General features: G+C 37.3%; 2 protein-coding genes across 4 annotated transcripts in view; both read left to right on the forward strand.

Annotated features, from left to right (window-relative positions):
- yap1 (Yes1 associated transcriptional regulator) overlaps positions 1 to 5,508 on the forward strand; it is a 35,919-nt gene extending 30,411 nt beyond the window's left edge. For both annotated transcript variants that reach the window (XM_041232544.1, XM_041232545.1), the window contains exons 7-8: positions 1,773 to 1,885; positions 2,338 to 5,508. In XM_041232544.1, coding sequence (XP_041088478.1) covers positions 1,773 to 1,885; positions 2,338 to 2,576 — 352 coding nt within the window. In that variant the 3' untranslated portion in view covers positions 2,577 to 5,508. The remainder of the gene's footprint in view (positions 1 to 1,772; positions 1,886 to 2,337) is intronic.
- Positions 5,509 to 10,254: 4,746 nt separating this feature from the next.
- On the forward strand, positions 10,255 to 22,047 carry birc2 (baculoviral IAP repeat containing 2). Of its 2 annotated transcripts, none has more exons than XM_041232542.1 (9): positions 10,255 to 10,543; positions 12,750 to 14,658; positions 15,159 to 15,258; positions 15,741 to 15,819; positions 15,911 to 15,959; positions 16,957 to 17,199; positions 19,401 to 19,655; positions 19,979 to 20,017; positions 20,343 to 22,047. In XM_041232542.1, the coding sequence occupies exons 2-9, from the start codon at positions 13,728 to 13,730 to the stop codon at positions 20,534 to 20,536; spliced, it is 1,890 nt and encodes a 629-aa protein (XP_041088476.1). In that variant the 5' UTR covers positions 10,255 to 10,543; positions 12,750 to 13,727; the 3' UTR covers positions 20,537 to 22,047. The 2 variants fall into 2 exon arrangements, with proteins under 2 accessions (XP_041088476.1, XP_041088477.1); XM_041232543.1 differs by lacking the exon at positions 10,255 to 10,543 and adding an exon at positions 11,194 to 11,331.
- The last annotated feature ends 472 nt before the right edge of the window (positions 22,048 to 22,519 follow it).

Here is a 22,519-nt window from a genome sequence, read left to right on the forward strand (position 1 = left end):
TTGCTGTTTAACCTTTTCAGGGATGTAGAGCTAGGGACAACATTTTTACATTGTGTTTTTTTCACAGAATTTTAGGATTGAGACATTAAAAAAAACAAAAAAAAAGAAAAACTGCATGAGCCTGATTTAAATCTTTTATTTAACACAGTGTAATCAAATAAACTACAACATGATGCTGCCAAAGTCCACCGGAAGCCACAATATTAAGTTAGTACGGTATTTTATGTCAGTTTGTATGTGTTTTTCTTTTGGTATATAGAAAACTACAAACCGGTATGTAATTCAGTGTGTTAATTTAACATCATTCAGCAGGTTTCATTCGACTTTATGAAGCAAACTTGGTTAATTTTATAGGGTGATGCAAATTTTTTTGGCCATAGCTGTACTTAATTGTAAGCGGTAATTAGACAGCTTTGTTTCAGAAACTAACAATGTTCAACATTGCTAAAAAGAAATGTCATATTTTCAAAATGGATATCTAGATTCTTTTTAGTTGTCTTTATGTGAAAACGGAACAAGTTTTCAAACTTTGACATTTCTTGGAACAACGGTGCCAGAGCAGAGTACTTCTGTAAGCCCTTGACCTCATTACATCAGACATTAGACATTAATGAGATTCTAGGATCAACAACCAAACGAGCAAGATGGGCCGAATGGCCTCCTCTCGTTTGTAAACTTTCTTATGTTTTTACTGGAGCGAAGCAGAAGCAAAGCAAGCCCAGGCAGCCAACTGAACCCTGTGCTTGCAAAACCGCTCATAATCAGTAATCCTGACAGAGCTGTGTTGATGACTCATTGCAGTCGCATTCTTTATCAGCAGAGCTGCCAAACAGTGCCCTCTTGTGTAAGGAAGCCTGCAGTGCTGTCATGTTAATGATTTAACAGTTTTTCTTTTAAGTGGGGATACCAAAAAAAAAAAGGTTCAAACCAACACTTCCGGATTTCTTCCTGTGCTGTTCCTTAGCCTGTAGACCTTCACTGGAATTGGGTCATTTAGAAAGGAAGCTAAATAATAAAACTTGTGTGAGTGAGCCCCCCCCACCCCCCCCCCCCACCCAGTTTAAAAAAAAAAAAAAAAGGTGCTTGTCCAAAGTTTACACATTTGAAGAAAGCCAGTCAGTACAGTGCAAACAGAGCACCAAATAATCAGCCAGAGCACTAGAGGTCTAAATGATTACAAACAACATGACCCTTTGCCTAAAAAATGATACTCTAGTGCCAGGAGAGAATTGGGTTCATGGGATCATGGGGGGAGTTCAAAGGAAACTGGGTTTCCAGTCCACTAACGGTTAGCAGGACTGCATAGCAAGCGGACAGTGAGAACATGTGGTTTGCACAGCAGACTCTGGAGTCTGCAGGCTCCTGCATGCACAATGGCCTTATTCATAGTGTGCACTGCCAGATTCTGCCTACATATCTTAGTTTCTGCTAATTAGTACAGGCTTGCAGTATTGCTCCCTACATAGCCCCCTCCCCTTAAGTTTGGAATCCTGGGAAGAAATAGAAAAAATAGTTTATTTTCTTACATACTGATTACTCTGATAATGCTGTGATATTCCTTGATTAGAACTACATAATTGAAGACATGCATTTTAATCCAGTCAGTGTTTGTTTTTGTGTTTTTGGAAAATTATGAAGCGGTAAGTAATTCAGTGTCCTATAGGGTGATGCAAAACTTTTGCCCACAGATGTAGATCTTGCTAAAGACATTTCCTTTCTTCCTGGGGGTTCCTTGGGTTAAAACTAATGTTCCATGTTTGTTTTCCTTGCAGCGGGACCTACCACTCCAGGGATGAAAGCACAGACAGTGGACTGAGCATGAGCAGCTACAGTGTGCCCAGGACACCTGACGACTTCCTCAACAGTGTGGATGAAATGGACACAGGTAAGCTTCTTTTCACAAATACCAACCATGTTGCCCTGAGGGCAGTAGGTAGCCTATTATTAAAAAGGGATTTCAAAAGCCCATAAACCATAAGAAACCAGATTATTTGAAGTACTAAAAGTTACATTCTGCAGGCTCTGTTTTGGTTCAGTTGAATGTTTTGAAATTGCTTAGTTTTGCTTTAGCTTTAGGAGTACACAGTATAGAAACAGCCACTGATTTCTCTCAGTACTGCAGCTCTATGAAAGTGTGGTGTGTAGGACTGACGGGTGGTAAGTGCATTTTTTTTGTAGATATTGAAGTGCTGCAGGAAATGAATGCCTCGTCATGGGAAGAAAGCAGGAAATGAGTCAACCTGCCCTGGAAGCGATTGCATGCTGCTCGAGAACGGGCACAAAGTAAATGCTGTTTAATTTTGATTCTAACCCAGCTTTCTTCCCTTCCCCTCTCAGGTGACTCCCTGGGTCCGAACGCCATGGCCACGCAGCCTAGCCGCTTCCCGGACTACCTTGATGCTATCCCGGGCACCAATGTGGACCTGGGCACCCTGGAGGGCGACAGCATGGTAGTGGAGAGCGAGGAGTTGATGCCCAGCCTGCAGGAGGCGCTCAGTTCCGACATCCTGAACGACATGGAGTCTGTGCTGGCCGCCACCAAGATCGACAAAGAGAGCTTCCTCACGTGGTTATAGAGGAGGCCGTTGGGAGGGGCACACAAGCATCCTCCCCTTTTGCACATACCCCACTGCATGTGCGGGTCTCCTTGCAAAAACTGCGGCCTGACAAAATCTGTGGAGGAGATGAAGATGATTACTGTTCCTTTTTTTGTTTTGTTTTGTTTTTATCACATTTCAGTCTTTCAGGACTTGTTTCCTTTTCTGTGAAAGACGTTTCCTTTATTGATATATAAAAAGAAGAGGGTAAACAAGACAGATGTGGAAGCAACTGTGCTTTTCTTCCTTGTCCTCAAAGGCTGGCCTCTGAATTGACACTTTAAGGGCCTCCCAAATCCTTCTTTGGACACTTACTGATTCAAGTATTGAGCCCCTATGAGCAGAATTGGGCCAGTGTGGGTATTACTTTGTGTGTATGTGTTTTGCAGACCTTTGCGAAAGTAAACCACAACAGTCTTCTGTGTTCTCTGCCTCACATTTGGCCAAAATCATCAATACCAGAATTGATGTACGTTGGGACGTCCTACTACTCCAGTTTCAACATGTAGAAACATATTTTGTTTATTCCTTTTCTGTGTGCCTGAGAAACCAAAAATGACGTATCTGAACAAGCGAAACGGAACTCTTCTCAGTACTGATTTGGGAGTCCAGAGACGACGCCCAGTTTTGATGATCTCACTGCTGTGATGGGAGGGGCTTAAGTGTTCAGATCCTGCTGCCTGGCTGGGCCAGCGTGTGTCCTCACCAAATCAAGTGCCTTCAATTGTATTGTTTTTAGGGGAGGAAAAAAACATGTAATGCATCATAAATCAGTATATTAGAGTAAGAAATATTAATATGATGCACCATGAATGTTTTTCACATTCTACAATATAATCAAAATTATATTTCTGTCAAGATCTGTTTTAAACATTTTAAGATAGTGGTTTTATGAGAAATATATAGTAATGGGTAACTGGTGATCTATATAAAAAAAAAAAAAGCGAAAAAAGCCCTTTATTTTGCATAGTCTTATTTAAGTCAGATGTGTCCTTGTGTTTTATCTCTTTTCCTTTTTTTTATGTTAGTATTATTTGTGTACATTCATGCCTTGCATACATTGTTAGTTGAAACATATACACTAGATAAAACCTTTTCTTCTTCGCAACCTTTTTAAGTTGCTATTTTAATGGATGGTTTTTAAAAGAAAGGCTTTTCAGCACATTACTGTAGGGCTGAGTTATTAGGGTGTTGTAACAGTTGCGTTTGCTACCCCTTCAGAATCTGTCCAAGTTCTACGTGGGAATGAAGAGATTCTGTCACCAGGATGTAATGTTCTATACGTCTCAAGTATAAAACAGAACAAAACACCCTGCTTGGAACGCGTGCTTTCTTATATCCGATATGAATCTCGCAAAGTACAGCAGCAGTGCTGGAAACATTTTGTAAAAATGTTTATTAAAACAACAAGGCTGTCAAATGAACTACTTTTCCGTAAGAAAGATGTATTCCGACTTTAGAAACTAAAGAGAAGGAAAATGAGTCGTGATCTGGATGTTACGACCTAGTGGTGATACTCTACAGAAACATTTCTATTCACCAAACTCTTGCCATGTAATGTGCTGAAGCTCGCTCATTGCAGACTGTAATGTAAGTGTATGTTGGTTTGAGGATCGGATAGCACAGTGAGCAGCAGTTAGCTGGGGGCTGATGGTTATGTTGACAATATGCAAGTATGGATTTTAGCAGGTAGAGATGTTTGATATGAAAATATATGTAGGATTTGTTTTGTTTTGTCTTTTTTAATTACGGCTTCCAAAGAGTATTTTTTTTTTTTTTAATGAGCAACAACAACAAAATACAGTAATTGTATAATTAACCTTTTTTTTTTTTGTTTAGTTTTGCATGGTTTAGGTATTCTGTTCAGTGCCACCAAGTTCTGGTGTGTATTGTTAGAAGTAGGTACGGATGGAGCAAGGTGAGAAGCTTTGTTTATTTAATGTTAAGGAGTTGTATTATTTTTATTTTTGGTGTTTTTTTTTTTTTTAGGGAGTGGAGTACAAAAGGCCATTCAGATGAACAAAATATATATTTTATCTGCTGTTTACATGTTAATAGAAGAATAACAAACACTTCAGTGGACGTAAAACGCCACCTGTTTTTAAAAGAACAAACAAAAAACACTTCCTATTGTTCACACTACATGTGATGACTGTCGTTTGCGTTCAAACAGACTAAAATAATTAATTACATTCTCTGTAGCAACAAAACTATAGGCCTCTTATAACTATTGTAATATATTTTTTTCTTTTCGTAAAAACTGTGACCCCCCCACCCCCACCCCTCCTACCCACCTTACGATAAAGCAATCATTGGATGAGTGTTGATTGTGGCCATTCATAAAACAAAGTTCTCCAGTGTTACCATAGAAATCAGGAGCCTATGGCTATTTTTTATTATTTAAAAAAAAAAAAAAAAAAAAAAAAAACATTTAAGAGCATAGTATCTGTAAAATGGTGGAGGTTTGAAATAACAATTAAACAAGCAGTCAGAGTTGAAGCAATGCAACAAAGCAAAGTATCTTCCCAAACAAGCGGTTGGACAGCCCTGTCTCTGCACGTGTCTGTGGAGCTATTGCTAAACGGTATTCTTTTTGTTGTTGTCACTGAAGCATGGTTTTATGCAAACTAGTGTGTGCTTGCCAGCATATGTAATAGTTGTTGAGCTGTCTCTGTGTCTAGAGGTAGAACTAATCACGTTTTAAAGGTTTTGTATTAGAGAATTCCTAAATGCACACACATTGAACTTGTATTCAATAATGGATGTTTTGATTTTTGTTTCTTTTTTTCTTAGTTGTATGAGCATGCCAGTATGTTAGACGCATACATTCTGTTACATTATATCTCTTTATATAATACTTTTTAAATTGGCCTCTGTTCATATGGAATAAAATATATACTTTGTGGTAAAACTGCCTGTTTTTATTTTAGCTTGTTTGTTTGCCATATATATATATACAGAGTATCAAAAGAAACGTATTGCTATAACACATTTTATTTAATAATAATAATAATAATAATAATAATAATAATAATAATAATAATAATAATAATAATAATAATAATAATAATAATAATAATAATAATAATGTATATAAATGGTGGACATTGACAAAATGTTTTTGGTTTGTGATTTACTTTACTTGAGACCAAAATATGAGACCAGTATTTGGGACCCTGAAAAAGTGAACGTTCAGTTCTGAACATCCGTACCCAAGGGCTCTCTGGCTGATGTTGCACCTGTAATTTCTAGTAAACAATGTTCTATATACAGAACAAAAAGACCAAGGAGGTTAAAACTGGACTTTCTCATCACATCCTTATTCATGTCAATGTAAAACTCCTGAGATGGTTATATAGTGCTACAGCTATAGTCAACATTTCTGCATCACACTATAAAATTGATTTATTTTGCTTCAGAAAAGTCAAATGAAACCTGCTGAATAATGTTCATCTAACATATCGAATTAAATACCAGTTTGTAGTTTTCCATATACTTAATGAAAAACTGACAAAAATTGGCCATCGCTATACAGTACAAATCACGTCAGAGAAAGCAATTTGTGAAAATTCTTATACGTCTTATCCTGTGCATAGAAAATGATGTGCAATTCTACAATTAAAAAACAACTCCAACTTTGTATATTTAATAGTAGTTCCTGAGTTATAATAAGTTAATAAATCGTGTCTAAAGGCGTTAGCAGTTTAGTTAACTGGACACTATCCATATCCAAGCTCCATAGTATGAAGGCCACCTATTATGAAACATCTGGAGTATATGGACACCCATGCTTAAATGTACAGAGGTGAAACTGTAATTATTCATGGAGCTTTCTTGAGTGAGAATTTTGTTTTAATTCGTTTGACGTTTCCACAATATAATTTCTTGTTTAAAGAAACCTGTAGTTTCTCTGTCTTACAGCAGGTGGCAGACAATTCCACCAGTGCAGAGATGGAATTATTATTATTATTATTATTATTATTTTTTTTTTTTTTTTTTATCGAAGGTGAATCACAGAGACTAGGGTGTGTGAGCTATGCATCAGCTGCAGAGTCACTTACAACAACATCTCACCTGAAAGAGGGAGCACAAGGAGGTTAAGTGATTTGCTCAATAACACAGTGAGTCTGGATTTGAACCGGGGATTACAAGACCTTTTCTTTAACCACTGGACAACAAAATGAACAACAGCACTACTCTTAATTAGTTTTGATTTATGCTTAAGACGATATCAGCCAGTAAAGAGAGTATATTGCAATGTAGCATTCTTCCAAACAAACTCCCTTCTTGACAGGTTCTAACATATCCATTTTTATGGACGGTTGCTTCATTAAGGGGGTTGTCTTTTTCACCTCCCCAAACCAGTTTTGTTTTATTGTCTTTGCTTCCTGCATCGTCCCTCTCCTGAGAAGTGTCTGGCACCCTGAGGGATTTAGCTAGTTTTCTAAAGCAATCTGCTTTTGCTTGACAGCAGCCACACCTTCCTGGAAACCTTCTGGTTCTGCCTTTCTTTACAGACACTGTCCGTTTCCTTCTCCAATGTATGTTCCAATGAATCCATACGTATAAAAAAAAGGTTGTTTACTGTTGGGATGTTAAAGTGGACTGAACAAGGTATTAGGAGCCTATGATTATCGTTCCTGTTTTTAGTTCATTGTCTATATCAATGCTGATGGGTGATACGGCTCTACCTGTAACTAGAGGATCACCTAGACAGTTGTAAAGGAACTCGGTCTTTGCAATTATCTTGGTATCCCAACCAGACATCTCTCCAAAAACGTACTGTACAACAGATTTTAATGATGAAGCCTTCTCACAGCAGCACCCCAAAATATATCAAACCCTGTGTCACTAAATAGCTCGGTATTCCTGAATAGAACAATTATTATATATGTATATATGAGATATTTCTTCTTCATTTTACCTAAATAAATAAATAAATAAAGTGTCTGCCATGGTGACCACCATGACTGGTATTAAATTAAATGTCTTGGCACTTACTATTGCAGAAAACCATTTAGCAAATTGCTCTATAAAATAAAACAGCAATCTCTTTTGACACTGTACGAGTAATTCACAAGTAATCTTGCATACAGAGCCCAAAATCAGCCCTTTATTGTGACTGAAACTGACTTGCAACAGGGAGATAAGGCTTTTATATATTACAGAATAAAACAAAAAATCAATTTGCATAACAAATGAATCAGTCATCGTGTGATGAGCAGCTCCCTCTTGTGTTTGGATAGACATACTGAAAGTGTTTCTAATTTAGTGTCCTGTTCACTCAGGGAGAAACGTCAGTCATTCTTGTGAAAAGCCGCCCTCTTGTAGATAAAAATTGCAACTGCACCACATGTTGTTTGCTCAATCGAATGCTCTCAGCGTCTTCTAAAACGTAACATTGCAAAATTAAAAACACAATCTGCCCTCCATAATTTGCCACCCACACAGAATAAACAGTCAACTCATCCTCGTGTATTTCAAGTCTAACCACTAGGTGGTGTCAGACACCAGAATACTTTCTGACACCTGTGTTTCTGTTTCTGCTTTCTGTTGCTTCAGGCGGGTAGAAAGCTTGATTGAAACAAAGATTCTACGAGATTGCTGCTGCACTGCACAGTTAACAGAAACTGTTTCAGTGGAAAGTCTATTTCTTGTGACTACCCGCTGCGGAAGAAACCCCCTGTAAAGGTCATACAGTGGAGTCGTTTGTATATACCGGTGTCACGGCAATTTACGCGACCGATCACATTTTCGTAGTGCGCATGCCCAAACTGAAATACGTGTTTTGTAAACTTACATTTTATTCCACACGTAACTAATGTTTTATATTGAATAAGGGCAGATGCTGTTAACGAAAGTTAAAGTGTACTACAGAGGGAGTTACATTTTGTAAAAGAAAAAATGCACCATACCGTATAAGACTACATTGAAGCGCAGCATCCTCAGGTACACATTTGTAGAATTGTTTTACGCACGCACGCACACACACACGCACGCACACACGCACATTTTCCATGAGATCATTTTAAAATGTATCAGATACAATGGATATGAAATGGTATTTATTTTATTAATTTCCCAAGGTGCTTTACAGAAAACATCAAAAAAATATATAAAAAATCGATAAAAGCATAAGACTATAATAAAAAGACTATTTTAAATAATAGAATATATTTCCAATAATGTATATATAAAAATAATAAAACAGTGATAATGGATATCAATAATAGAAAGACTATAATAAAAAGGCTTGTGTAGATCAATAGGTCTTCAGGTATGATAATTTGATATCATAGAAGCACCCATCCAATTTTGCTACCTTCATTAGAGAATTGCCACTGTATGAAAACTTGGCAGCTGATCTGCACCCATCAAATTTTGCTACCTTCCATAAAGAACATGTCAAAGTCTGATATATTTGAGCCATCAATTACTAACCCTAGAACAATTACAAAATACTGTATTACATTTCCACACCAAGCAGGATTGGGTATATATTTATAGGAACATAAGAACAAGAAAGGAGAGGATGCCATTCGGCCCATGTTGCTCATTTGGTTGTTAGCAGCTTCTTGAAGGATCCCAGGGTGTCAGCTTCAACAACATTGCTGGGGAGTTGGTTCCAGACTCTTAAAATTCTCTGTGTAAAAATGTGCCTCCTATTTTCTGTTCTGAATGATTTTTTATCTAAACTCCATTTGTGACCTCTGGTCCTTGTTTCACTAATATATTAAGCAGGACACCAATAAGATATATATGACTGTGAGAATGTGACCATTGTGTTTTTTTAGGGTTTCTTTTGGATTACATTTATGTTTATTGATAACATTATTGACGGTATTGAGTGGTAATGTAACCGCTTAAGAGGGCATTTTTTTTAAAAAGCCTGACATTACCAGTAATCCGCTAGTGTCACCACCCCCTCCCCTCCTGGTATTTCCATCTGCCTGAAGAGTACATTTGGTATTGATTTGCTCATTTTTCCGTCATGTGGTTTTTACTGGAAAACGTAACCGAAATGTTAGGTGCTTCCCTCTCGTGTCCATCAATGCACAGTGCAATCGTATTATTATTTTTTTTGTTTGTTTGTTTGTTTTGGGTTTTTTTTTCCCCCAGAAATTCATCACAGTAGTTTTTGCCCACACTCTATAACATATTTCAGTTAAATATAGTAATTAGGGATTACAGATTACATTGTAAGCATTTAAATAAGTTGTTTTTGAGCGTACGCCAGCGGAGGATGTAGGTTCAGCAAAATCAAACAAAATGTGTGATGGCATTAAATTATCACAGCGAAGATACACAATATAAAGCTGTTTTTTATTTTATTGATTACATTTTAAAACTATGTCAGTGGCTTACATCCCAGCCACTGCAGTGAATACAAATTTAGAGCTAATCTGTAAGCGGAAACTAATGAAGTATTTCACTACGACCAATATCCAAGTTTGACTACAAGATAGACTGACATATTTAGCCTCAGTAACTAATGAAGGTGCCTTTTAATGTTTCAGCCCATTGGAAAAGAGAGCACGTCTGATAAATGTCTAAACCTGCGCAAAATAATGTACTGATTGTAGGTTTCATCAGAATTAGACAAGTGACACTGGGCAGATGCGTGCCTTTATACTTCTTTTGATGGTTAAAATTGAAAGAAAAATTGGTTGAACGGGAGGACAGTGATAACACAGAACCGTGTACTGCTCTTTTCTTTCTCTATATGCAGTAGCATTTACAACTTCTTTGCCACCATTGAAACAGAATAATTAATGGTTGACGCGCAACCGGATGCTTCCTGTTGGCGTCTTGTTTATCAGAAAATAGAGTCGGCCATTTTATATTCTTTCTTTCATTTTTTTTTTTTTAAACGAGTAACTAACTGGATGTTGTAAATTAATACTACTAGTTTGAGGAACATATGAAAGCACAATTCTGTTATGAAGGTAAGTTAAGGTATTTACACTGTGTTACGTTTGTCGGTGAACACAACAATCTTATAGCCGTGTCAGATATACTTTTTATTTATTTCATTTTTTTGGCTGCGGAAATGATGTTCTCTTCAGCCTGATCTGCTTCATGATTCATCACAGAATTTTGAAAAATAAAAAATAAAATAAGAAAATATTCTTAGGTGCGTCCTTCCAGTCGTAACTGTCAAATAAGGGTGTCTTTATTTTAGTAAGGACTAGATTTGGTAAGTGTGTTTTCTTCTCTGTTGTAATTGTCTATGTGGTAAGTAAAATACAAATTGTGTAAACCAAATTGAGCTAACAGAAATTACAATCAAAACCAAATTGACAGTCCATTTCAAAAGTTGTTTTATTTTTCAAATTCTATTTTTAAATAACAGTTTGAAACTACTCCGTGGTTTGAATGTGATATATATATAATTTAAATTTTTTCATTGGGATCATTTTAAAATGTATCAGATACAATGGATATGAAAATGTTGCCAAGGTATGAAAAATTGACTGCTGATCTGCACCCAACCCCATTGATATGGAAGATAATACAACACATAATTAATAGGCTGTTGTTTAATAATACGGTTGTAATTATACCATGGGCCATTTCATAATACCAGGAAGTGGGGAAAAGGACGTTGACATTAGAATATTCCTTGTGACTCGTCATGGGTTTTCCCCCCTCTATAATTAGTTAGTGGAGAACTAGTACTTGTAATTAACAAACCCTGCACGATTTGAAGCAAGAAAGACATGCAGAATATCCAGTGAGTAAAAATGTGTGTTTACATACTCTGAACTCCGTTCATGAAAAGTAGACTTGTTATTTTAAAGTGCTGTTTATTACTTTCAGTTTGATATACAGCAATCAAAACGGTTAAATGCTAATAAATACAACTGGATTCTTAGTAACGATTTGATTTGTGGAAAAAATAAATAAATTCAAAGGGAAAGTGGAAAGACTTTGTTTAAAAAAAAAAAAAAATCGAAATTGTATCTTTTTAATTAAATTATATTTAAATGTAACAAATTGATTGCTCCAAAACCGTTTCCTCTTTGAAACTTTAACTGGTAAACACTTTACTGAACCATTTAACAACGCGATTATGTGTTTATGTATTTTTATGGGCACTGCAAAGGGGTCTATAGTGAAGGAAGAACTAGTGGATGGCATACTTATCATGAAACTTGGTATTAACGTGTATCATGAAACTTGGTATATATATATATATATATATATATATATATATATATATATATATATATATATATACATCTAGGCATTTACCTTGAACTTATTGTAATCATTTACAATTTACTGATTGGCTGTTCACACGCAATCGTTTTACAATAGGCGGTACTGGAATGTCTCAGCATCGACTGTGATTTAAATTTAAAATCAGTCTGCGCAGTGCTGCCTTTGCCTTTTTGACAATGTATTTTTATAGTTCACATATATTGGACAATATATATTAAACAGACATAGGTGGAAATTAAAGGAGCCAAGAAAATGATAAAGGGGCCCATTCATAACAGAATTCTGATCGAATCATTTTAAATCGGTTCAAAATTAGCCGTTTTCATCGCTCTGCCCTTCTCCTTGAACACATTACAGCGTTTCACGATCAGATTCTGAAAATGACTCGTTTTTAAAAATATATACCTTAAATTAAAATACAACTTTTACAGTAGTGATAGTCATCCCTTTTCTTAATGTGTTCAAAGACGTTTTTACAGAGCAAACAAGTCAATAAGGACATGTCATTGTGAAACTGATAATAGTCTTTATTAGTTAACTGGAACTCCTATTGCCTAGAAACGTATGATTTGCATTACTTGATTATAATCTTCCACATGGTGCTCAATAGTTTTTGTATTAATGTATTTTGTTCTAGCCAGGGTGTTTTCTGTATTTAGGAAAGGGACATTTCTTTATATTCTGATTATTCAAAACTGTTCAAGTGGGGGTTTCAGGGTAATTTTATGTTGGTGTTTCACTTTTTATATCTAATAAAAGAAAGTGATACCTTTGGAAATGTGTAAAATAGAAAACAAAATCTGTGTGAAATATGACCCAACTGGTAGATGGGTTTGTCTTCAAAACTGGTTTTGAATAAATTGTTCACGGGTATTTCTATTCCATATGCTGAGGAAAATTTTACAAACTTTTTCTTCTTTTCCTCAGGGTCTCATAAGAAGGCTGGAATAGAAGAAACTACTGGAGTTTTCAGCATTTATACATTGATGTTTTCACCATTAACCACTTACCATTTCACAGTTTAAGAATACCTTTAATCATGGAGGACTAAACTTCATAAAAAGGGGTGCCGCGGTTCAGGGAGAGAGTTCTGAATTAATATGGCATCTTAACAAAGGTGCTGGGCAAGGGGAAACCAGTGTTTTTATTTGTTACACCATCAAACCATTAGTCTAATGTTAAGTCATCCGCATGAATGTAGTTCTTTCTTAAAAATGGATAACGCTAACATTACACAACTAAATATGAAGGAGAGCGCTAAAAGCAGGAGCTATTTATTTAAACCTTGTAACTTAAAATCAGACATCAGTGTTTGGTCATCAAACGGACCAGGTTGACCACAAGAAGGGACTGCTGTTGATCAGTTTTTTTTTTTTTATATTCATGTTTAGTTTGCAGGCTTTATTACAGCATAACAGAACGTGACCTGTTTCGTTGGTTGCTGTAGGTAGCATGGCTGGCCTGGCAAACCCAAAGTGGCGCCAGTGCTCGCCAACATGCAGTGTTTTAGGAGCCTTTGTTATTTTTTTAAAATAAAGAGAATGAGTATGTTTATTAACATCCATGCTTTTGTTAATCACGCATCTACGCAGTAAAACAGACAGCTGTTGGTTTTTTTAGTTACTACATGGTGTGTAGTGTCTTACAAAGGAGAAAAACATACAGTTTGGATTGTTTTTGCTCCTGGAACCATAGTCTTATGAAGATCATAACTTGTGGCATCTCATTTGTTTGCAGTTACTAATGCTTTTTTTTTTTTTTTTTTGGACATACTTTTATTTGTTTTTAATATACATTAAAAAGCTCAAAAGCGTGTTCTGGGGTTTATAATCGCCCCCTACATTCATGCTGTTATTCTAGTCTTTGTCTCTGGGTTTCCCTGTAATTCAAAACTCTCTCCCTGAAATGGGCACCCCTTTTTTTTACCTTCTCAAAATGGAGATACTAAAAAGCAACACATTCTTTATGAACTTAATGCGCAACAATGCCCCAGTGGACCTGCGCTATGACCATTCCTCTGAACTCTTTCGTATGTCTACCTTCGCCAAATTCCCTGCCAGCGGTGCCGTGTTGGAGAGGAGTCTTGCGAGAGCTGGCTTTTATTACACTGGGGTGGGAGACCGTGTTCAGTGCTTCTGCTGCAAAGTGACAGTGGAGAACTGGCAGGCAGGAGAATGCCCTGCTGAAAGGCATAAGCGCCAGTCTCCCGACTGCCCTTTTGTTCAGGGGCTGGCCTCAAGCTCCAGCCTCCTGTCTTCCTCGCACTCCGCTTTCTCCCCTCCTCTTCAAAGCCTCCTGCTCTCTCAGATCTCTAACTCGACTGCCCCCGCGCTTATTGAGCAGCCAGTGGGTTATTTCAGCAACCGCTTCACCAGCATCCCTCCCAGCCCCTTGTCCTCTCATGGCGTGGAGGATGTGTGTCAACAACGCCCGGCCACCTCTCAGCACCCCAGGATGCGCCGTGAGCAAGATCGCCTGGACACCTTCACGAACTGGCCCCTGGCTAATATCACCCCCTCGGAGCTGGCCAAGGCAGGATTCTTCTACCTGGGACAGGGTGATAGGGTGGCGTGCTTCTCTTGCGGTGGAAATCTAAGCAATTGGGAGCCAGGAGACAGGGCCATGTCAGAGCACCAGAGGCACTACCCCTCCTGCCGTTTTGCGAGGGGTGATGGAACCGATAACATTCCCCTTCCGGCATCCATCATCACCTCCCTCAATGTGTCCAATCCTGTCATGCAGCTGTGCGAGGAAAGACTGCTCACGTTTGTCAACTGGCCGACAAGGATTCCTGTGCGACCTGATCAGCTGGCCAAAGCTGGCTTTTATTACGTGGGTAAGAATCTTTTAATCTGTATTTGAAGTACATGACGCACCATTTTCAAGAGGGTGCTTTCAACATGATGGAACGCAAGGTAAAGCACACAAAAACTGCATGGGAAACTGAAATTTTACTACAAACAAGAAGCAAGAAGTAATAAAGTGATATGGGTGGGATTGCTAAGGTTTTCCAGCTGTTTGCAGTCGTGTATGCATAATACACACATTATTGTTAATCATTGACTTAAAGGTTATTACTGCTGAATGAGTGCAAATAAGTATTACTTATAAATAGCAGTAATACCTTGAAGCTAAGTATAACATTGAAATCTTAAGCATGCTGGGTTTTTTTTGTTTTTTTTCCTTCCGGCATAACTAGCTGACATACGTAAACTTGGTATTTTTTCATTAATCACAAGGGCATCCGTCAAGCCAACTATTGTCTTGACTATAAATAAGTCATTGTCATGCTCTTTGTTGTTGCAATAAAAAAGCGCCTGAAATGTTGTTTTGAAGGTCGAAATGATGATGTGAAGTGCTTCTGCTGCGACGGTGGATTGAGGTGCTGGGAGTCAGGTGACGACCCATGGGTGGAGCATGCAAAATGGTTTCCAAGGTTGGTATCTGCAGGTACTTGTTAATTTGTACAGCAAACCAACAGGAAGCCGGGTTAACTTTTTTAGATGTTAAGGTTTGATTACGGAATATTCTGCTTAAGTGGCTCACCAAAAATAGTCATCTGTATGTCAGTACTATTCATACCATGAGGAAAAATCCCCCCCATTCATTCATTGCAGGGGGCCAGCTGCTTTATGTGATAATAGAAGAATGTTGCATCTCAATAAGGGACACTTCATCAGCCAGGGTACCAAACATAATCATATACTTCCCAGTCTTGAAATTCAGAACCCCTTCAGTAAAATATATAATATGGTCAGAATCCAGGAGTGTGAGGAATCAGCCCGTTTGTTAAGTGAGTGTCATTCCCAAAAGTGCAATGTCTTCAAATTGTGTTGATGTTCTTTATTTTGCCACTTACCTTGTTAAATCACACAAGCAGCTTGAAAGATTGACCATCTGCTTCTTTTGTATTTGCAGATGTGAGTATCTTCTGCAGGAAAAGGGTCAAGATTTCGTCCATCAGATTCAGGCCAGGTTCCCACGTCTCTTTGAGCAGGTATAGGACCACTGGGTGCTGTGATGAAGGTTAAAAAGGACTCACTTTTGGAGCAATTGATAACATTTTTTCTCTTTTTGTTTATTCTTAGTTGTTGGCAAACGGGGACCAGAGTTCTCGTGAATTTTCTGATCCAGCAGGTATGTGTGAATAAATAAAGTTGATGAAAGTAAGATGTTGGTTATACTGTATGCTATTGAAATTAAAAAGAAAAATGTTTAGTATTTTGCTTCAAAACTGAAAGATGGATAGTGCTAATTTAAAAATGCATATTTGTTTGGTTTAAGGCCAATTTGCAAATAAAGGATTGAACTTTTTTATGAAATGTTAATCATGACTCGCTGACATTTTTAACAGTTCACACTTAGTAATATGTGGATCTCGGTGTCCAACGAAAATACATTGCTGGTTATTTAAATAAAATGTGTTGGGACTGTACGTAACATATTCATAACACGTTAAAGTTCCAGTTAGTTAACTAAACCCTGTGCATTTACTGGAACAGTACTGCATAGAAATCCCGCCTTTGCCCTTCACTCATAGGTGTACTGACAAAAGAATGACTAGTACATGTTATATTAAAATACAACACACTCAACACAAAATCCTAATAGCATACTTAATGGGGTCCATTACTAAATAAATTGTTTTTAATTCTTTACATAACTTGGTCGAAAATGTGTCATTTAAAGCTCTTGGATACATTTTTTTTTTTTTTAATCAATAACTAATCGTTCAAAAGTTTACATTTCTAAGGAAGCAGTCACAAATTGACATGACAGAAAGAAAGCTGAGACTACACCTTGCATCAATGAGTGTTCTTCAGAACTACTTTATCAATGATTAAATTTCACACCCTGGTCTTCATAATAGTTCGTTTTTCATATTGTGTATAAACAGTTGTGTTTTTTCTTTTGTTGTTGGAAGCAAGTTTAAACTTCTGTATCCTGCAGCATGTGTTTGAATCATTTTGAAATCTTGTGATAATTCAGTCTTTGTCCCATTAAGATGAGCAATGGTATAATCATTATTTCTGCTGAAAGTTTTCCACTTCAGTGAAATGTCTCCTAGCTTGTTCCACTAAGCCTTTTGAGCAGTTAAGTGTCGAACCTAACGCCTGTGCCTGTTTCTAATTAGTGGTTCACCTTGGGCTCGGAGAGGTGAGGTCTGAGGATGCAGTCATGATGAACACCCCAGTGGTGAAGGCAGCTCTGGATATTGGGTTTGACCGAAATCTTGTGAAGCAAACGGTCCAGAGCAAAATACTGAGCACGGGCGAAAACTACAAAACCGTCCAGGAACTCGTAACTGATCTCCTCAACGCTGAAGACGAGAAAAGAGAAGAAGAAAAAGAGAGACTTGCAGAGGAAATGGCTTCAGGTATACAATTGAGAAATAAATATATTCGATCTAGAAGCTCCATGCACGGAAATGTAATTTCTCCACCATAAACATGCCCCAAAAAGTGTTTCTACCACCAGGGTCAGTTTAACTGTATGTATCTTCACTACCAATAGTCACTATTCCTTATGCTTTTATTAGCATTATTACTACTACAGTTTCATTTAGACATACCCGCTTCCCAGCTGTCTTTCACAATGTCACTCACACCTTTACTGTTGAATGTATACAGGTTTGACACAGTACTCCCTAGTAAAGAAGTAGAAATAGTTCCTCTTGGGTTCAGTATATTGTAATGGTTTCACATCCTTGTTAATGCTGTACATATAGCACATACTTCAGAACACAAAAAAAAAAAAATGAAGCAACTCTGGTTAAGCATTGACAAATACAGGAACAGACCATTTAAGAAGATGAACTTGCTAAAATAATGAAACGAAAACAGCACGTAGAATTTTTGTTTGGCTACATTTAGATGTTCCATGTATAAATCACATTTAAATTTCAGTCATGCAGGTGGCTGCTAAAATGCATTACGTACTGTTTATTTATCTTAAAGTTAAAAAAAAAAGCATATTGTGACACGAAGTTGGACACCTGTTGTTGCTAACAGCAGCACAGTTTGTGTTCCATATCCAATTCTGATATGCGAGGATAGTGGAGGGTTTGTAGCTATAACACCCCTGGCAGTACTGAGTGAGAATGAAGTTAAAGGGTTAACTGGGCAGATCACAGATCAAGTTCCACACACGCCCTGGAAATCCCCAAGCTAGGATTCTCGTAACTTCCCACATTCATTTTTGCCTTGTCACTAGATCAAAATGGAGTCTTTGTTACAGTTTTTTTTAAATACGCTTCCCAGAACTCCAGGATTTTATCAGTCGTGAAAAGTCCAGAATGCTTTCGTTGTATTACACTCTGCCTGTTCTTGGCATACGTAATGTATCTTTATATGTGGTCTTTTATAACAGTCCGAGACAAATAGAGTCTTGCAGTCTGTGAGTCAAAATGGTTGTGCCCCAGTCACTGGTCAGTTTTGTATGGGTGGTGAGGAGTGTGTTAAATCATCTGTCCACTTAAAGAGCATTCGTGAAGAAGTGTTGCTGTTAAGTTGATATCAGGAAGTATTTAAAATAAATATCTTGTGACACAGAGTATGGCAGCTACTGGTGAACTTTGTATACACTGTGACGATTATAATAAAAAGACGAACAGTGATGCCAAGGTGCATTGTGTTGCACAGTGTAATCTGGCACGGTTATCAAGGCTTGAGAAACTGGGTGAGCGTCCTGAGAAGCAGCAGCAGTATTGAAGTTGCAGATAATTAATGAAATATTTCCTGTCTTGCTGTATTACACTTTTAATACACCGATACACATTTGCAGGAAAAACATGGAAAATGTGCTTCATGTGCATTCCAAGTGTTTCTGACTGGTATTTTAGATGTGTATTTTGAAAGTTGATGCCCTGCGTGTTCACATGCCACTGTTGCTGTGTAGATTTGTTGTTGGAAACGGGGTCAGTCAGTTAGTTAGTTAGTTACAGGAGTGCCTTCAATTTTAAAACCATAGCAAATGGTGGGATGACGTGTTTATTTATTTTATTCTTTTTAAGGTTGCTTAGCTATTGCAGTAGTAGAAGCATATGATAATTTGAGTTTGTGGAAGTTACTTCATCACAAAGTATGAAAGCTAAACAGGATGCAGTCAGAAAATGACTAACTGAATGTCTGGCCACACCACTGTTGTCCATGTGTATCTAGGGCGACTATGTTGGGGGGTTTCCTTCTGTCTCGCATTCCACCTGCATGAAATCACTGGAAATGGTTCCAAAAGTATACATGATGTGTGTTTGAGGAAGTGATATAATTGTGCCCTGTACCTGACAAAGGGTTTAAAATCCTTATCCCTTTGCCTTTGTCATGTAACCTGTTCCATCCTTTTTTGTTTCTAATTATTTTATACCGGTGTTCTTTAAATTTATATATTTTTGCCCCCAGAGGTGATGTAGTTTATGACACTGTAGTTCTAGGGACCCTAGCAATTCTCTATAACACATGTTTTGCTGTGCAGCCTTATTTATTTATTATGCCCCCATGGATGCTTTGGCATCTTGAAAGCAAACGCTTGACTGTAACGAAGGTTGTAGAGCTCTTAAATGTTATATTTATTCCTTTACAGATGGCTTTACCTTTCTAAAGAGGCATCGTCTTGTCTTGACTCAGCGACTTAAAAGCGTCAAAAGTCTGATGGATCATTTACGAGAGCAGTCTGAAATAACCCAAAAAGAATATGACATGATCATCAGCAACTCGTCAGTCAAACAGCAGACTGCTCAGCTCCTTGACGTAGTCCTTTCCAAAGGGAATGCTCCTGCTGAAGTGTTTAAAAACTGGATCCAAAAGAATGATATCTACTTATTAAGAGACTTAATGGGTAATTCAAAGGTTTTCTTTTTTCATTATGTTGGTCGATCATTTGTGTGCTTTTTTTAAATTGATGAACATGTTCACGACTTTAAAGAACATGCAAAAATATCTGTTCTGTAGCCTACCAAAACTCTGCATGAAATGGACTGATTCACACCAATACAAATGTCAAATGCTTACATTTTTTAAACTTATTATTTTGCAATAAGAATGTGACCTGAAAGCATTGTGCAAAACTTCCAGTTGAAATGTTTATATAAAAAAGCAAAAGAAAATATATTATTTATTTATTCATTCATTCATTCATTCCCCACCCCCATGTAATTCCAGCGCAACCAAATGAGGACTCTCCCAGTCAAGATCTGTCAGGTACTTTTTTTTTTTTTTTTTTTTTTAATACTATTAAAAGTTTTTTATTTTGCCTTCTTAAAAAGATTTTTCACTTGCAAGTAAAGTATTAATGTCTTTTATTTAATAAACAAAAACACCACCCTTAGACATTTTTTGCTAAATAAACTTCTGAAATCCTACAAACTACCTTAGCAGTTACAATTAAGAAAGCATTCATCTAACCAGTACCTTGTGAAACTAACATGTGTTTTCAGCACAGCTAAACTTCCTATATGCTTTTTCGATATGCTTAACCTGTCTGGAAACTATTCCCCCCCCCCCCCCCCCCCCCCCCCCCCTTTAGACATGACCATGGAAGAACAGTTGCGGAGGCTGCAAGAGGAACGCACCTGCAAAGTGTGCATGGACAAGGAAGTCAACATTGTATTCATCCCCTGTGGGCACTTGGTAGTCTGCAAAGAATGTGCCCCTTCCCTACGCAAGTGTCCTATCTGCAGAGGCATGGTGAAGGGCACTGTGCGCACATTCCTGTCCTAGTCAGTTTTAAAGGAGTCCTTGCTTCTAGTTCAAATATTCAACCTTATTGTAAAGCATGAGAGCAGTGCTTCTGGCTAATGGAGTGAATGTAGTTTTATGAGTACACAGCCCTCTGTAGTTTGATTCACCTCAGCCAGATAGAAGTGTGATTGGAAGATGTTGTTCTAACAATGGGCTTAATCTTTTATTCTGCAAAACTGCAGATGTTTTGGGGGGTGGAGGATTAAAACAATAAGACCGTAATGCTGGTATGCTAATGAGCAGAAAAAAGGGGATTTTTAGAGCCTTTGCTATGACACACTATCTGCCAAACAAGAAGTCCATTATACATGTCGTAGGTGGTTTGGGGATGTCATTAACCCTCTATAAATAATTAACAATTACAATTAACCTTGAAATGTGCAGGTCAGTGTTGCATTTTGTATGACAGTGGGCTGTTAGAAGGTTGCACAAAACATGACATGTTACCAGGGGGCTGTTCGCATAACCATTCTGTAGAATAGCATTTGTGGCAAATAATACAGGCTACTGTATGCTGAAACGTGCAGATTTAAATAGGTATAAATAAAAAAATTCTAGCTTTAACTTCATATAGATGCATGCAATTTTTGAACACTTTTGTACAGCCTGTCTCAAATTTGCATATGCAAATATGGTGTGCATCATATATTTACAAGAAACAAGATTTAGCATTTATTAAAAGAATAACCACTCTCTGCAAGGTGCACAGTTAATATGTCTTAGGTGACACGAATACGCATTTTCAGATAGACCTTGGTATTTGTTCTGATCTACTCTGTCTGTTTTGCTGCCATATTTCCAGGCATTTAGGTCTTGTATCTATTAAAAAAAGCACTGACCTCAGAATAGCTATTAAAAACAGAACAGAGTCCTTTAAAATCAGAGCTGCCCACACTCCTAGGCTGTCAGGTACACTGGAGAACATCATTGAGCTTGTCTGAACACTTTTTTTAAGTGGGTTTGGTACAGGTTTTATTTCTGACTATTGTTATCCCTGGTAATGTACATGTCTGTACAGGTAATTGGCTTCCTGGAATATGATGCACAATACGAAACCTGCAGATTGGTGACAAGTATGGTGTGATTTCATGCAAAACTGATTACAAATTGCGGAGGTGCATTTTGTTTCATTGCCTGATTATTCAGTTCTGTACTGGATTTTTGTGGGGGTCTTTTTGCGTGTGTGTGTGTGTTTTTTTTTTTTTTAATTAGTCAGTTTGCCTAACCTATCTAATTTTTAAATATGCGTGTGTTTCAAGGTTTGATTCCATTTGTTGGTGGAAACAAGCACTGGAAACACATGCTGTGGGGGGCGGGGTTTAAACAAGATGCTGATCTTTGGAAAGTAGGCTAGGAAATTCCAAGCACCGCAAAACCCTGACACCGCCTGTCTGGTCTGAGCTTCACTGAGCATGTGCAGCTTGCCATCTGGTGGCCGTGTCTGGCGTAGCTGTATATGAGTATTTAAATAAATCTCTGTTTTTGATCAATTGTGTGTGGTTGTGGGTCTTTTTTTTTTTTTTTTTTTTTTTTTTTTTTTTGTCAATTTTTATCATTAAATGATATCCTGCTGTCCGTTTCTAGAAAAAATAATTATACTGCAGAATTATAATTTGTATTAAGTTTATATTTTATTATTGTTATTATTATCCTTAGGACTTTAGGCCCCTTCATGGGAGTGAATAAAAATAGCGATCGGTAATATGAAAAATAGCATCGCCATATTCGTACTGTGAAAATGTTGATTTCATGTACAGATACTAATACTCTCAATAGCTTGTGCTGAATTATGTTCAGATAATTTTCATGACAGTTGAATTTTGGCGGCCCTCTAGATATAAGAAAAAAAAAAACTTACAAATATACGACAGGACAGACAGATCAACAGGATGCCTCCCTATACCCTCTAATAATCATAATAATCTAACAAATGTCATTCACAATTTAGACTCAATAGACAGA

This window comes from Polyodon spathula, chromosome 30 (genome assembly GCF_017654505.1).
Source record: "Polyodon spathula isolate WHYD16114869_AA chromosome 30, ASM1765450v1, whole genome shotgun sequence".
Classification (NCBI taxonomy): Eukaryota; Metazoa; Chordata; class Actinopteri; order Acipenseriformes; family Polyodontidae; genus Polyodon; species Polyodon spathula.